At 29.5% G+C, this 17954-nt stretch overlaps 1 protein-coding gene across 1 annotated transcript; it reads left to right on the forward strand.

Moving 5' to 3' along the window:
• The first annotated feature begins 5815 nt into the window (after positions 1–5815).
• Positions 5816–7451, forward strand: LOC137821791 (U-box domain-containing protein 27-like). The gene has a single exon (XM_068626545.1). The coding sequence runs from the start codon at positions 6094–6096 to the stop codon at positions 7330–7332; it is 1239 nt and encodes a 412-aa protein (XP_068482646.1). The 5' UTR covers positions 5816–6093; the 3' UTR covers positions 7333–7451.
• The last annotated feature ends 10503 nt before the right edge of the window (positions 7452–17954 follow it).

Here is a 17954-nt window from a genome sequence, read left to right on the forward strand (position 1 = left end):
AACGTACAAACCTAAATGTAAAAAAACCTCATTTATTTCTAACAAAGTAATCCTAATAAAATCAGGTAAATTATGTCACTATACAAGCAAGTGTTTAGAATCCATATATAAAAAAAGTTAAATATATTTTCTGTTTTAATATAAAATTGATTTTCGCCTCAATTTTAAACTTTCAACAATTCATACATACTTAGTATATAAATTATTGAAATGGTTTATGTGTGTTAATGATTAATATTTTTTTAAAGATGGTTAGTTTTTTCAAAATATGTTATTCTAATTGTAAATTAACATTTGTTGTGACTATTTTTAAGGGATTGACAAAATTGAACCAATTCCATATAACGAGGTAAAGTTAGAATCAGAAATAAAAATCAATTTTGTATTATAAATAAAAAAAACATATTTAATCCTATAAAAAAAATATACAACATGCATCTGTAACACAATCTCGATAAACAATCCCAAATGGTAGTTCCCAAAGTTGAGTAATTTGGTTAGATGAAGCAATTCGCAAATATACAATAATTCATTTTGTTTGACCTAAGTGAGATTTGTTTCAAAACTGAATAGAATAAGGTTGAATGAAGAAAATGTTTGTTGTAGATTTATCCGTCAAAGTACGCTAAGAAGAAGAATAACACGTTTTTGAATTTGAAATGATGACTATGGACTAAGAAAGCTTCCAACCACTCTAACTGGAATCGAATGCTTGGCTCTCATACCACCCTCTATGATATTGTCACCACCATCATTCATTCTTCATCTTTTTCTTCTTTTCAATTTTCTTTTTCTTCACGCCAATTACCTTAAAATCACCAACTACTATATTATAATCTTGTTTATATTAAGAAATGGTTAAAACTCTATTTAAATCTTATAAAATTATTTCATAAAGTCAACTTTAATTTATATTATGAAACTTTTTTATTTTTAGTGAGTTAATGTAGAATTTAGGATTTAGGATTTAGTATACCGTTTCATTCTGATAGTCTTCCATTCGTATGTCAGATTATATATTTATGAATTGTTCGATAGCAGATAACCTAATAAACTTAACAAATTTTCATTATGATAAATGAATATGATACCATATTATTATAAAATGATTTTAAATATAACATAATTTTATAAAATTATCCATAAAATAATATTTTTAAACTCACTTATGTATTGTAGATGTGGGTCTCTCAGGTTTAAACCACAACGCTTTTAAATTTGAACGTAAATTTGTTTTGTAATACATTATTTAGAATATGTTAGAATGAAAAGCACCAGGTTTGTCGGTTTACACATCGTTGGTCACTTAAGAAGCAACTTGGAAACTACTCATCAAAACCTGTATATTTTAACATTGCTTGCTGTAGTACCTTAAAATCTTGTAAGTTACGTATTATAAATTAGATATTGCCTAATATAACATGGTTGCCTCAATCTAAAGTATTTATGTGTTGGGCTATTTAGTCAATCATAAAAAAAAATCATCTTATCATTATTGAGATAGTTTTTAGAGATACACTTACTTTCTCATTTATGAATTTCAATTCATATATAGATTTCTATTTAATAATTATTGTTGAAAATCTTTTTTCAACTAGATATTAATGCATTTCATTGTATATAAGTGAATGTAAACCTGCTTAATGAGCTGATTTTATGGGATTGAGTTAAAATTAAAATTTGTTTCATAATAATTATTTATTTTAATAAGACACTTGATAGTCTAAAAGAGAAATATATATATATAAATTTTTTTTTGTCTTCAACTTTTAAATTATGTATGAGTGGTTAAAATTACATAGATATTGTACCTTTTCAAATTTAATGATATTGTGGCAAGTTTATTCTTTAAAAATGTTTCAGTAATTTTAAAAAAAATATAAATTATCATTCTTTCCTAGGCTATCTAAACTTTTAGATATAAGCAACAAAAAATACTTCAATATTTTGTTCACTCTTTCGTAACATTACTTTGACTTTCTTGGCTTCATAGTTCGATTGCGTATGAGTATTCATCGGTTTCAGTAATCCAACCTTTTAAGTTATATTTTTTTTAGATTTATCTTTTCTAAATTGAACAATAATTTGGTAATATTTATTATATCCTTTTAAGTAAAGAAAATAGTAAGATATATAAAATGATAACTATATAGATAAATTAAATAAGTATTTAATCATTAAATAATAGTTTTCCAAGCATTAATCTAAAATAAAATAAATAAATAAAATATGTTTCAATTATTCTAAAATTTTCCAAATTCACTTTTACTCTCCCAAACAACTATCTTAGTTTTATATCTCTAATTTGGAAATACTTTTACTTTTTATCGTCAAATGATATTATGGTTAACATGTAATTTAACTGTGAGTACAGTATGAACATAGAAAGTTAGAAGAAAAAATTATTATTATTTTAAACTAAAATCAGATTTAATTTTTTTTAAGAAAAAAGAAAAGCATATTCAGCTTAAAAACTTCATACGAATTAGAAAAATATTAGAGATAAAAAGTTGAAAAATATAATAATTTATTTCTTATATCATAATCTAATAGTCCAAAATAAATAATTTAATTATTACCCGAATAAAGACCCCTCTAGGCCCAAGTGATTGAACCCATTACCTTGAATATGGTCCTTCATCCCAGTATAAAAGTTTTTTTTTTCTGATTTAAACTTCTCTCTAGAGGAAAAGGAAGAAGAAGAAATGGTCAAATACGATTATATAAAAGATCTATAAGTTAAAAACAGAATTCTACAATGAACGAAACATTAAAGAATCTTTTAATTAAATAAATTAGTTTTAGAAGTTATATGTTGATTTTGGCTTAATCCCGAGGGTTCATTGTTTTCGAGGGTTCATTGTTTGGGAAGGAGGTTTGAGGGTTATAAATTAACCTCTCCTCCTTCACTATAATATATCTCAATTTGTAATATCTTCTCCTATAAAAATAAAAGCGGATTGTTTCAGCTGTGCTCGGAAATTAGGATAAATTGACCGAACTCTGTTAACAAGTTTTGGGTGTGTTTTTTTTTTCTCTTTATCTCTTTTATTATTTCGCTTTATTTATTCAATATTATTTGTCGAGTACCTCGATTAGAGTTATATTTTAGTGAAAAAATTATCAGTTTTTCCCAACACTATCTATTCTTGTTCTTTATTCTAATAATCAAAGTATAAGGAAGAGTTACGTAATGGTTTTTTAATTTAATTTTAACTAGTAAACTTAATTGTCAAATAATTCTTAACTATAACTTAGAAAAATTATTTATAACCTTACTTTTATAGTGAATTTTGCAATAAATAGAAAAAGTCAAACATGTATGGCATTCTCTTGTTCATAACTTTTTCCTCTCAAAATGTCTAAAAACTAAATTTTAAGTAAATACAATATTTAGTTGTAATTAAATCTTATAAAAAAATTATACTAAAATTCTTTAACATAAATTACAATATAATATTGAGTAAACTTTTGTTAAGCTTCATTTCCCAATAAAATAATATGTACATAATAGAAAACTGAAATCTTTTTCTACATTTTTTTATCAGCAAAATCTTTTTCAACATGACTATTATGTATTTCATTTTAGATAGATGAGTAATATAGTTTTTATCCGTTTGAAAGACTTTTTATTTTATTTATTGTTTTAAAGTTTTGAAATAATATTAGAAGTAAACAACATAGTCTCTCAACATAACTAACATTAATCAGAAGAAACTCTAAAACGTCTTTATTCACTAAAACATTAAATTATTTGTAAAATATGATTAAGACATAATTAGATCCTCTTTTGAATCCTACGCACTGTACTAAAGATTCAATCAGAAATATAAATAAGAGAGACACTCAAGAGGCAAAAATAATCTTTCAACTCTCACACCTAGATCATACTCAAATTAACTTGAGTGTTGAAATATCTTTGTAAATATCCTCTCACTACAAAAAATTATGAAATAGAAACGAATTTTTAGAAACAAAAAGAATGATTAGTTGCTATAGTGACTAAATTATATATCATTTTAAAAATCACTAATTTAGAAACCAACATTTTTTTAATCTCTAAAATGATATCTAATTTAATCATTATAGTAACTAATTATTTTTTGTTTTTAAAAATTGATTTTTATTTCATGATTTTCTTTAGTGTATCATCTAAAAAAATAAAATAGAAGAACAGAAAGATTATAAGACTTAAAAGCCGGGAAATTTAGAAACTAAACGAGAAGAAGTTCCTCTTATAGAAATCCAACTTTCTAAGAACAATCCTTATCAAACAAGGGAATTGAGTATACCAATTAATTGAGAGACAAAAATAATGTGAGAGACAAAAAAAAATGTGACTGCTCTGTCACAATTAATTGAGTATAACAAACAATAATGTTTTATTAATCAAGAAACTACTAACTTAAACCCTTCATTATTAATTATGTAGGGTTGCACATTGAGGGAGGGAATTAATAAGCCAGCTATATTCCTTCGTTTGCTGTAAGAATAAGAGGAAAAAAAGGGTTTTGTAAATGAAACTAGTGTAATTTTGGGTTCCCTCCATCTGTGAACGGAAAACTAGAGGAAGATTTCTTTAGAATGATAAAAATATAATTTTATATTAAATTTTATTATTTATTAACTTTGTTTATGTCATTATATATATATATATTCATGTATTTATTTCCACTTGGTACACAGTTAAATAACTGAAATGAAAAATGATCTCTCATAATTAATTTTTCTTGTATCAAGCTATCTAAAATGTTAGGTCATTTAATTGTTTGTTCTATCTTTCACTCTTTTCTTTCCTTAAATAAAAACTCACCACACAAATGATAGAGAAAAGAACGAAAAAATAATATTAAATGATATCTTGAATTCACAAAAACTAACTACACCTACTTAACAATTAAACGTTTTAATCATATTTTATTTTTAATTTAAAATACTAATATATATTATTATATTAATATAATGAGTTGTATATTAGTTTTGAGGTGTGAAAGTATTTTTTTTTCTTGGTCAAATTTCCCAACAGAAGTTCCAGTCGTTTTGTACCCGCCGAAATCCGAATAATTCACGTGTCAATGTCATGCAAATCTACGTAACTCACCACGAATCAGCTCCTTCTACGCCATCAAAAACCAAACATTTCCCACTTAATCTACGCAATTCATGAGTTCTAACACGAAAGCTTGTTTATTATCTTAAAATTAATAATGCAAGAGTGTTTCAAAATGATAGTTAATTGCAACGTTTTACTCTGTTCAACCAACTTTTTTCTTTATTACTTTATGAATAACATCGTTTTAGGGTTTAGTTATGAAACACGACCATAATATGGAAGTAGCCTGGGCGCAGTTTGTTGCGTGAAAGTAGGGCTAGGTGTAACTTAGCAAGCTGAGATTTAATCGGAAATTGTGATATTAAAAAAAATAGTTTGACAATTATTAATTTGTATATAATTTTTAATGTGATAAGTTTATATATATATATATATAATAAAAGATAAATTTGTAATTAAATAATATAAAAAATATTAAAATAATAATATTAGAAATTGTAATATAGATATATAAAAAATTAAAGCTATTAATATATGATTACCCATCATCCTTGAAATATCTGCTTTCGGTGCCATAACGAGGGACTGTAAAACATAATGAGTCAAATTGAAGACCCCAACCCCACCCCCACGGCCCAAAAAGAGAAAAGAAAATAAACATAATAAGGGGATTTGGATATAATTCATTAGTATCGTTGATTCTTCTTAGAATTAATAATGATTTATTTTTTAAAAACTAATAATAGTGTAAAATGATGAATTAATTTAAAGTGATTGATTAAATGGTCCACCACCCCACGATCTTCCCTGAAGCCTCATGATAGCTATTTATTATTTACTTGGGTTGGAGCTCCACCTCCACGTGTCACCAGTCCAATAATCTAAAAAACAAATAGCAGTAGTTGTTTAATGAAAGGAAAACAAAAAGGGAAGCATCTTACGTCACCCACCTTTGACCATTCCCATTGCATCTTTAAACACCCCATTCTCCTCTCAGCACCATCTCCCACTCACTCACTCACTCCTCACTCAACCCAACCATGGTAAGAGCCAGAGACGATCTATGCATCAACGTTCCCACTTTCTTCAAGTGCCCTATTTCTCTTGATGTTATGAAATCACCTGTCAGCCTCTGCACCGGGGTCACCTACGACCGCTCCAGCATCCAACGCTGGCTCGACGCCGGCAACAACACCTGCCCCGCAACCATGCAACTTCTCCAAACAAAGGACTTCGTTCCCAACCGAACTTTACAAAGCCTCATTCAGATCTGGTCCGATTCCCTTCGCCACTCAACCGTTCCGCACCCCCTCCTCTCCCCGGACCAGGTCCTCCCAACCGTCGCTCAATTGGAAACTCACTCTCTCTGCTCCGCTTCGCTCACCAAACTGCTCCACTTCGCCAGAGATTCTCACCATAACAAACTCTTCCTTGCCAAACTAGAAGGCTTCGTCAACCAACTGCTTCGTTTCCTCGACAATGTCGACGGAGGACTCGTCGCCAGTGCTAATACTCAATTTCTCCAACAAGTCGTCATTCTGTTAGGTCTGATTCTTGATAGCGTCGAAGATCGCGATGGATTGAGAAACTCTTTGCTCAAAGGAAACAAACAAAGCCTAGATTCTCTGCTTCTCGTTCTGCAACGAGGATGCTGCGAATCGAGAATCGCCTCCGCTAGGGTTCTGCAATTCATCGCCGCGGACGCGGAGTCGAAGATTTTAATCGCGGAGAAGGAAGGCGTGGTGGCCGAGTTGCTGAAGTCGGCGGCGCCGGAGAAAGATCCGGCGCTGGTCGAGGCCGCGCTGGCGAGCCTGGTCGCGATTTCGACGCCGAAGCGGAACAAGCTGAAGCTGGTGAGTCTCGGCGCGGTGAAGGCGCTGTCGAGGCTGTTGGCGGAGGCGAAGCTGGGCGCGGCGGCGGTGGAGAAGGTGCTTAAGCTGGTGGAGACGGCGTCGTCGACGAGGGAGGGGCGGAAGGAGATATGCGAGGACGCAGCGTGCGTGGCGGCGGTGCTGAGCAAGGTTCTGAAGGTGTCGAGCGTGGCGACGGAGCATGCGGTGACGACACTGTGGAGCGTGTGCTACCTGTTTCGCGATCGCAAGGCGCAGGAGGCAGTGACTCAGGCCAATGGCTTGACCAAGATTCTGCTGCTGATGCAGAGCAATTGTGCGCCGCAAGTGCGCCAAATGTGCACCGATTTGCTCAAGATTTTTCGGGTGAACTCCAAGTCATGCCTCTCCTGCTATGACACCAAGACCACGCATATCATGCCGTTTTGACGCTCTCCCTCACACGCAGTAATTAAAAACGCTTCTAAAATGTAAATCAAACCAAATTTTGTTTGTCCATAGACAGATTTTATAAAATGGAAAATCACCAGGGGAAAAATTCATTTCGAGATCCTTCTCACTCTATTTCTTTCTCCTTTCCCCCACCGTGTTCACTTCTCCAATAATAGAATTCAATAATATTTTGAGTTATTAGATTGCGAAACTGATGAACAAAAAGGAACCATATTAAAGTGATTGGAACGAAAGTAATTGAATTGTGTGTCCATTGTGGATGAAGGATGATGGGTTTGGTGTGTAAGGTGAATCTTAATGGTTTTACTGTGTGCAATGCAATGCAGGAAGAATTTGCATTTGTTTACATGGGTGGAGCGTAATTCAATTTGGACCGTATCTTTTGTTGCTTTAGAAAAAGTGAGCATTATACCGCAACTAACGAGTGGGCCGAATACCTTTTCTTCTTTTACAATAAAATAAGACTGTATCTGCGTCGATATCAGGGAGAATTCAAACATCACCGTTCTTTTATTCTATAGTTTTTTCATGACGTTATTTTTATAAATATTTTTGGAAGGAGTTAGAAGCAGAATGGAATTTAAGTGGGAATGCATAGAATAATGGGGGGAAGTAAAGGAAATAAATTGTTGAGAAAGAAAGAGACAGGGTGCCCCAAAATGCTGAAATAGGGTTGCTTTGGTGACTGTGAGGGGAACTTTGTCCTTCAATTAAGAGTGTTTGTTTGGTAGAAAGGGATGAAAAGGATGGGAATCCCCAATTGAAAAAGAAAAGGGTTAAATAATGGAGGGTGAGACATTATAGGTTTGACCACTCCAATCCCTACAGGGCCCTTAACAATGCCCACCCTCCATTATCAAATTTTAAACACCATAACCAGATTTCTTAAATCTTCATCAAATCAGTAGCCCCTCCATGATCTTCACAAACAAAAAGTCCCCATATTGTTTACCGGATCTACATCAAATACTTTCTCAATTGCTATATACTAACTAATTCTTTCCTCCACTCACCTCTCTTTTATTTTATTTCTCACCTTTTAAGACTTGGAATGAGTATTGTATTTCAGGCATTATGCCTTTCCCTTCCACATTTATTTCTTTCTATAGTGAACACTACAATGAAAGCAAATGATGGAGAGAGTGAGAGGAATTCAAATGTAGAAAGAGAATGTATGATGAGAGAGATTCAAATCTAAATGTGTTTGTTAAGAAATGATACGTCTGACCGACTCAATTCCTAATACCATTTACATTTTTATTTTTCCATCTAATATTTTTTTGTTTTATTTTTCTATCTAACACAATTTCTGAAGTAAAACAAAAAATAAATTAAATTAATAATTTTAATTTTGAATGTATTAAAAAAAAATATTTTTAATGTTTAAAATAATTATTAATGAATAAATAAATGAGTCTTTACAAAATAATAAATTAAAAATGTTTAGTTTAATTTTTTTTAAATAAAAAAATTAAAAATTAAACCCTACAACAACATAAAAGTTGAATCTATAAACATAAATTAATATTTACTTTTATTATAATTGATGATGTAATCATGTTAATTTCAAGTAAAAAAATATAGGAAATAATTATAAAAAAATCAAAGTCAATTAGTATTAATTAATAGTAGACACACATATAATATTAAAGTGTCTATTCATTTTTAAGCATTAAGTATAACATTTGCATTAATTTATTTTTTTTAGGATTTTGCATTTAGGGTAGACACTTCAATATTATATGTGTGTCCACTACTAATTAATACTAATTGACTTTAGTTTTTTTTATAATTATGTCCTGTATTTTTTACTTAAAATTAACATAATTACATCATCAACAATAATAAATAAATACTAATTTTGTTTTTAGATTCAACTTTTATGTTATTTTAGAGTTTAATTTTTTATTTTCTTCATTCTTAACAAAAAATTAAACAAAACATTTTTAATTTATTACTTTTTTTATTTTGTAAAAAATTATTTCTTTATTCATTAATTATATTTCTAACTATTTTAAACATTAAAAATATTTATTTTTTTAATGTAATTCAAAATTAAAATTATCAAAAAAATAATATTTTTTTTTTTACTTTTAAAATGGTGCTAGACAGGGAAATAAAAACAAAAGGGTGTTAAATAGGAAAATAAAAACAAAAGGGTGCTAATGGAGAAATAAAAGTGTAAATAGTGTTATATGAGGAATTGAGTCGTCTTTTAACACTTTTATCATTTTCTTATCTTACTAACAAATAATAACAAACTCCTCTTTACTCCAACACAAAACAAATGTTTACATCTATAGCTTATATACATCTTATCTTTATAAACTCTTCATAACTGTTTTGTTCCATACACATTTGTTTTTAATTTTACCCTTATTAATATATCTTATTTTATTATTTTATCTTTTAAATTTTAAAATTATGAAAAAGAACATTTAACCATTTCATTTGAATTACTTTAAAAATAAAAATATTTTTTAATTTTTAAAATTAATATTAAAGAACATTTTTTATATGCAAACTAATCACACTTTTTCCTTGACTTCTTATTTTAATGACCTAAACCACAATCTTTATGAGAGAGATTTTTTTGGAAAATAAGAAGAATATAATGACCAAAGAAAGAATACGAAATCTCATAAATAAAAGAAAATAACCTTCGTTTTTAGTCATTCTCTTCGTTGATCCACTCCACTTCAAGCAATTTTATTCCTTGGTGAAACCATTATCCCAACCTTAGTTTGGACCTCATCATACTCTTCAATCCCAAAACCACCAGCAGAAGAAGAAGAGTAAAAGTCCAAAGAGAAAGAGAAGCCCATACTAGAAGAGAAAGAAAGAAGAAGTTGATTAATCAATTCATCGTTTTTCTTTTACATTATATTTTTTGCTTTTCAACTTCGGTCCATCTAAATGAAAAAAATGTAGATACCAAGATGCAACAACGCCTTTGTTTCCTCTAGTATATATAATTTTTCCACTTTTAGTGTACACAAATCTTTTCTAAATCTGCCCTTATTAATATATCTTATTTTATTATTTTATCTTTTAAATTTTAAAATTATGAGAATGAGTATTTCGTCATTCATATAACAACTTAAAAGTAAAATTATTTTTTAATTTTTAAAATTAATGTTACGGAACAATTTTTATATGCAAACTATCAACATTCATTCTTTCGTTAACCCACCGCTCTTCCCTTAACTTCTTATTTTAATTGCCTAAGGCACAACCTTTATTCAAGAAGTTTTGTTGGAGAATAAGTAGAAGGCATTGACAGAAAGAAAGAAAGAACACACCCCACCATCATTCGGTCCCGCACACCGAATCTTACATATCAAAGAAAATAACATTCATCTTCAGTCACTCTCTTTGCTGCTCCACTCCACTTCAAGCAACTCATTCCTCAATGAGTCATTATTCTTTTGCATTTACCATCAAACCTTATCTTAAACCCTATAAAGATCTAGAAAATTACTTTAGAGTAGAAATGGTATATTTTAAATGAATCCTGAATATTTTATTATTAAAATGAAAATGACATATAAATAGAAAATTCATTTATTCAGGTTTAATTTCAAAAGAGCATACATCTCTCTAGAAGTTTCCTTTTCCTTTCCTTTCTCTATAAGATTCTAACCTCCTCTCTCATCAGTTTAACGATCGGAGTCCACCATTAGACTCCTGGCTGCGAAGACTACAAGACTACTCGATCAGAATTTCTTATAGAGTAAGTTCAATTTTTACTCTTCTCTTTGAGTTAAATTTTGAATCAGTAGATCTGTCTCGATCTAAGTTTACGCATGTGATCCTTTTTGCTTTAAGATTAGTCTTTGTTAGATTAGAGTCCTAGTGGTATAGTTAGATTTTAATCAGGACTATGTGGTGCATGTTAAGCTACTCTTTAAGCTTTTGCTAGGATTGGGGCTCTTAGTGAGCATCTACTCAAGTAAAGGTAAGGGAAGTTAGTTTAAACTTTCAATAGAATCCTAGGCTAGAAGATCTGGATGTGGGGTGACGTGGTCACCAATTCCAAATGTTTGGTTTGTAGGATTTCTTGTTTTGAATCGATTGGAAATTGAGTGAAATTGAAGTGTGAAATTGTAGATATATTAGATGTTGTAGAATGTATATGAGTTTGGAATTAAATGAGTTAATGAAATGTTTGATGAGAATTGGTTGTTTGACTTTAAGTGATTTTTATTTAGAAATCATATATATGTGCAGATTGATATACTTGTTCAATGACTTAATGAGAGTGCTTGTATAATTCTGAGCAGGAATTGTTAATGTAAATTGTAGATTTATAAATTTATCAATTGAATGAAATGCTGGTTTAGAATTTAATAGGCATAACAGGTTTATGCAGAATTTTTCTGCATATCTCGCTCAAGCAAGAGAATTCTCGCTCAAACGAGACCTGGGATGAAAATTTGGGTGCTCTTGGCTTGATTTTCGCTTAAGCGAGAGAAATTATCGCTCAAGCTAGAATCTCTAAAAAAAAATCTTTTAAAAGGTTGGTTAATTAAATTTTGTATAGCTTTACTTATAAATTATGTAAACTTTTATTTCATGTATATTTAATTGAAAAATACTTTAATTAGACATTTATATGATAAGTAAATGAATTGTTGTGTGTTTTGGAAATTCTAAAATTTGGTATGATTTATTTGTTTGATGTTGAATATTTTGAGGTTCAAAATATGAATTTTTGTCAAAAGACATAGTATTTTCAAAAAAGAAAATATCGTGTTAAGATTTTTTAGAATGTGCATTGACTAGGAATTAGTCTAGAATGAGATATCCTGACTCTCCTGAGATAATAGAATCATATAGATGAAGTTATTCAGGTGGTGAGAGTCGAACGATGTTCATATGAATAGGTAAGTTGTTTAAAAAATAACTAACTTGACATGTTTTATGAATTAACCCAATCATACTAGGAGATATGATATTGAGATTATTTTATACGCATAACTGTGTGGATTTCACAGTAATATGGTATGACAGGTGCAAACTTATGAATCTAAGTCAACGCACGAATTTTTCGAAAACATAATCAAATGTCTATGTGTTGTGAGTCAGTAAAAATCTATATATGAAAGATGTTCTCATATTTAAAAAAAAATAAGTGATCGAAAATAAAATTGAATTTCCTTCGTAAACAGTTGGGTTTTTTTGAATAGGATGAAAAGACAATACATCTAAATACGTTATTGGAGCATCTCATTTGCTTGTTTTTTAATTTGATTTTTAAAGAATTTTATTTCTTTTTATTTTTATGTAACACGTCCAGTTTTAATTAAAGTATCAAAATATTAAAAAAAACATTTTTTAGATTTTTAATTTTTTATTATTATGTGTTTTCTATATTTATGGTATAGCACTGGTGACACGTGTCACTCAATTGTCGGTGGTAGCTTTATTTATTACTAGTTTGTGTTTGTGTGTTGTGTAATTATGATTTGTTGGTAAGGTTTGTTGTAAATTCTTATGAATTGAATTGCTACATTCTTTTGATGGAGGAATAGTTTTTATGATTATAGAGGCATTCACTAATACAGGATAATATAAGCATGGTAATCAAAATAAATTATAAAAAAACTATTATTAGTACAACACTATAAATCTTAATCAATGCGTATTTGTTAATTAAATATTTAAAATGCGGACGTAACGTTTACTTCTTAAAAATGCTAAATATATTTTTTAAAGTTTTATATCACTAAAAATGGTCATTTTTATTCTTGAAATTATAGAAGTAAGAATTGAAATTTGAAAATTATGAGAACAAATAAATAGCTTTAAATTTTAAATTACATTAATTTGTATTATTAATCTCAATAAATAATTCAATACATTAATCACGGATCTTTCCATGACATGTTTGCTCTGACTAGGGTATAGCAATTTAAGATATCAATTTAAGAGAACAAAGATTCAAAGTAATAATCCAATTGATCTGCAAACACTGTAAATCATGATTAGTTATATATCTTCCTAAACTAATATAGCTTTGAATTTTGTGGTTTTTATTATGATTTAGTATCTTTTGACATGGTCTCAATGATACTTGCACGTACAGCTACACCTAATTAAAACCAAAAAATTGATGAGATTCTATAAAATATACCATTGTTATTCTCATAATTGCATCGCATGCTTCAAATCTAAGTTCACTTCCATTGCATGCGTGCATGCTAATTACCTCCTAATTACTACCGTAAAATCACCTTTTCAATTTCAAGCTTTATTATCAAATACTATAAGTTCTGTTATATACCAAACACCCATCATTAGTTCTGGTTATCCATGTTTCAATATGCATAATTATTGTATTCACTTTCCATTTTATAATCATAATAATTGAAATACACACTCATGGGAAATGATTATTCTACTGCTCAATCCTATAACCATGGCGCAATTAATATCTATTAATAATAGGTCGCTTCAATGTCACTATAACCAAAGATTGATTATATTATTGATAACTAAAATAGTTATTTGTAAATGTTATAAGTATAGTAAATAAAATATGAAAACATGAAAAGATTGGTTTCACTGTGTGGGTGATTACTATATGTAAGGACTTAATCATAATGTATTGTATAAGTATTTCATGATATAATATGAAACTGGTGTAGAAAAGTCATTTTACGATTATACATGTCGGAAAAAAGACTGCAGTTTCCATTAAGGTTCCTTCGGTGATCAAAGAAAATTTAACCACTATCTCAAACAAATTCTTTTGTATTATTATGATATTAATAATATGAATATAAAATTAATAATATGAATATAATTTATATTATTATTATTATTAATATTATATTATTAATAATAATATGTATAAATTATATTAATAATAATAAGTATAATAAAAATTATAATATAACCAAAGAACTTGTGTGATCTAGTGGTTAATGCTTTCTTGGTTTTACCCGTATGTAAACCTGTTTTACATACGGATTTTGACTATATGTAATTCTAATTTTTCTTGTAGTGTATGAAGCATGTGAGAGATGCAACGTCATGGTAATCTCTTGGATCACACGGAGCATCACGACGCAAATCGCACAAAGCACGGTGTATATAGACAATGCAAAAGAGCTGTGAGAAGATCTTAAAGAAAGGTTTTCAAAAAACAACCATTTTCGTGTTTCAAATCTTTTACAAGAATTAAATTCCATTAAACAATGGGAGAGAGGAATTATGGAATATTATACTAACTCTAAGACGCTGTGAGAAGATCTTAAAGAAAGGTTTTCAAAAAACAACCATTTTCGTGTTTCAAATCTTCTACAAGAAGTAAATTCCATTAAACAATGGGAGAGAAGAATTATAGAATATTATACTAACTCTAAGACGCTGTGGGAAGAGCTTGACACGTTGCAACCCTTACCTACTTGTATTTGTAAAGTAAAGTGCACTTGTAGCATGATAAACATGATTTAAGATTCAAAGAACAAAGATAAGGTGATAAACAACCCCATAGGAGATTCGTTTGCCATAAACTTGAAAAACTTCTAATTTTTTTTAACAAGTGTTTTGTAGATATTCACTTAAGATGGATAAAAAAACTTTCATTTTTTGCAAATATTTTAACAAAAAATATATATGAAAAGGAGAGGAAGGTGTACTGTGTAATTGAAAAGTGTGGATAACAAACGGAGTTCCACAACCAACACAATACTAACACATTTTCTTCATCAGTTAGTTTTGGGTGTTTCTTCCTGCACCCTTCAAATTCGTCATCATTCCAAAAAGCATTTTCCAGAACATACTCTGCACAATTTATTTCGAAAAAGACATTCAAGAAATTATGTTCTAGAAAACGTTTTCCAGAAATATATTTTATAAATTCTATATAAGTAATCCATAAGTCATTTTACAATAAGTTTGTCGGAGGACAAGAAGAAACACCATTAGTTTTTTTACAGTGAATATTTTTGTTGTTTTTTTCTTCTTGTACTTAATACCCTAAAATAGAAGATGAATAGCAAAAATGCATTTGCTTAATTTGGGCTGCAATAACTAAACAAAGAGTGCTTCATCCAGCATCTCAACAAATTTTTCTGTGTATTCCATTAATTTTGGAAAAGATGAAAAGATTATTTTATCTCTTTTAAAAATGACTTCCAAATTACTTTTTCTAGAATATTTATAGAATATACTTTCAAGAATTCATAAAATATTGGAAAGTTTTCCATCACAGAATTTCTATAATAAACTTTTCGTAATGTATTATATGTTTAGGAATGTGTTTTCTGGATTAAATTGTCCAGAATATGTTTGAGAAAGAGATTTTTGGAATGATGGTGAATTAGGTGAAGTATTTTTGTCATTTTACCTAATTGATGGGGTGTGTGGAAAATTTTGATGGTACAGGAAGAAATAGTCCTGAATAAAATCCAGTGGGCCCAACAAGAAGTTGGACTTTATATCTGCGTACACTGTGGGCCGAATATACAGTGACCACTCACTCATGACTTGTACCCGGATGTAAATTAATCTTTGAAATTGTATACGTCAGATATTTGTATTTATGGAATTAAAGTAAATATTTTATCACTTTTTTAATTTTACAAAGAATATTTCCACAGGTTATTTTAAATTTATTTTAACTATTTAACTCACACGAAAAAACTTTAAAAATTTCCTGTTTTTTATAAAAGCTTTCATCTTAGGCATCACACTATGCAATTTGACATCTCAGCTAGGCTGACACTTCAAGTAACAACAATTATTTGTCATCACATGAAAAATATATTATTAAAAAAAAATATAAAAATATGGGAGACTGGACCAAAACTCATATGTTAACAAAAACAATACATAGGTAGACTATACATATTCATAAAAAATTCTAAGAAAAAACTAGATGGAAGCCTATTATACCAATGAAATGATTCTATATGAATAAACCCTAAACCCTAAACCATCATTAAAAAAATATACAAAAATATGGGGAACTATACCAAAACTCATATGTTAACAGAAACAATATATTCATAAAGAATTCTGAGAACAAACTAGATGGAGCCTATTATACTAATGAAATGATTCTCTATGAATAAATCATAAAGTAGCCAACTTATCAACACATGCATTCCTTTCAAAAAAAAAAATATGAGTAATCCTAAACCTGATTTTCCCACAATAATTAAGACAAGTATGTTAATATATTTAATTTTCTATTTTAAATTATTGGGCTTTGTTTGTTTGACCCAACTTTCCTTTTTCTGTTTCAGCTAGGTCTTAATCTTTTTCTTATATATACACCATGTATTTTATTCTCTAATATACAAGTGAATAAAAGTTTCTTTTATATTTATTTTTCTCTACAATTAGGGTTCATCAAAACCTCTCTTTCTTCATTACGATTACGTGTGATTACGTACGCTACATTAAAGCATCACATCAGACAAGGAATATTCATCTTCATTTACTGTAATATGGTATCAGAGCTCTTCGAATGAAGAGTTCTGCTGCACTTCTCTTTGATTTTTATTTCCCTCTTTGCTGTTCTTGGTTATTTTTTTTTTCTATTCTCTTTCAAAATCTTGATTGGTTTTAAAAATCTTTTAGGCAATGTTTAATGAAAACCCTAGTCTTCATAGCCTTAATAGTAGTCACACTATTACATGCAATTTTTGTGGTAAATATGGTCATACTGAGGCTGTTTGTTTTCGCAAAGTGGGTTTTCCTTCTGGTAATGTTAAAACCTCAAAGTTTTCTTTTACTAGAAAAGTCTGCACTTTTTGTAATCGTCTTGGCCACACTTTGGCACCTGTTATAAAAAGCATGGGTTCCCTCCTGGCTACAAATTCACCAATTGGACATCCCAAGCCAATAATATGATTACTACTGACACTTTTTCTGAGCTTTTTCCTAAAGAACAGGATGTAAAGGGGATTCAACTTACATCACAACAGTGCCAATTCCTTACCAACATTTTGCGTCAGCAAAACCTTGACGATCCTACCCCTCACACTCAAATTAATCAAGTCGGCACCATCTATACGGATGAAATCCCCAATACTGAGCATTCTTCAACAGGTAAGTTTCTCTCTTCACTATCTTCTATAAAAGAATCTTGGATTATTGATTCTGGTGCCACTGATCATGTTTGTCACAATTTGAACGTTTTTACTACTTATACTAAAATTAAATCTGTCTTAATTAGTCTTCCAAATGGCCAAACTGTTTATGCCACATATTCTGGTTTAGTAAGTTTTTCTGATTAGTTTTATTTGTTTGATGTGTTATACGTGCCTCATTTTCAATTAAACTTAATATCTGTTTCTAAACTCACACACCAACTTAAATGCACTTTAACTTTAACTTCAACCCACTGCATTATACAAGACAATCTCACTCAAGAGAGGATTGGTACAGTTAAAGCCACCGCTGGCTTGTACCTTGTCACTACCTCGCTTGCTTCTAGTCATTCTAAACCGCATTGTTTTGCTCCTTTTATTAATTGTAATATCACAGACAAAACACTATGACATTATAGACTAGGACACCTTTCACATGAAAGATTACATGTCTTAAGCAAACAATACTCTTTTATTACTGTTGATACTCAT

This window comes from Phaseolus vulgaris, chromosome 9 (genome assembly GCF_000499845.2).
Source record: "Phaseolus vulgaris cultivar G19833 chromosome 9, P. vulgaris v2.0, whole genome shotgun sequence".
In the NCBI taxonomy this organism is placed as follows: Eukaryota; Viridiplantae; Streptophyta; class Magnoliopsida; order Fabales; family Fabaceae; genus Phaseolus; species Phaseolus vulgaris.

What these genes read in the sequence shown, in the direction of transcription:
- LOC137821791 (XM_068626545.1), top strand. Translation starts at nt 6,094, where the DNA reads ATGGTAAGAGCCAGAGACGATCTATGCATCAACGTTCCCACTTTCTTC.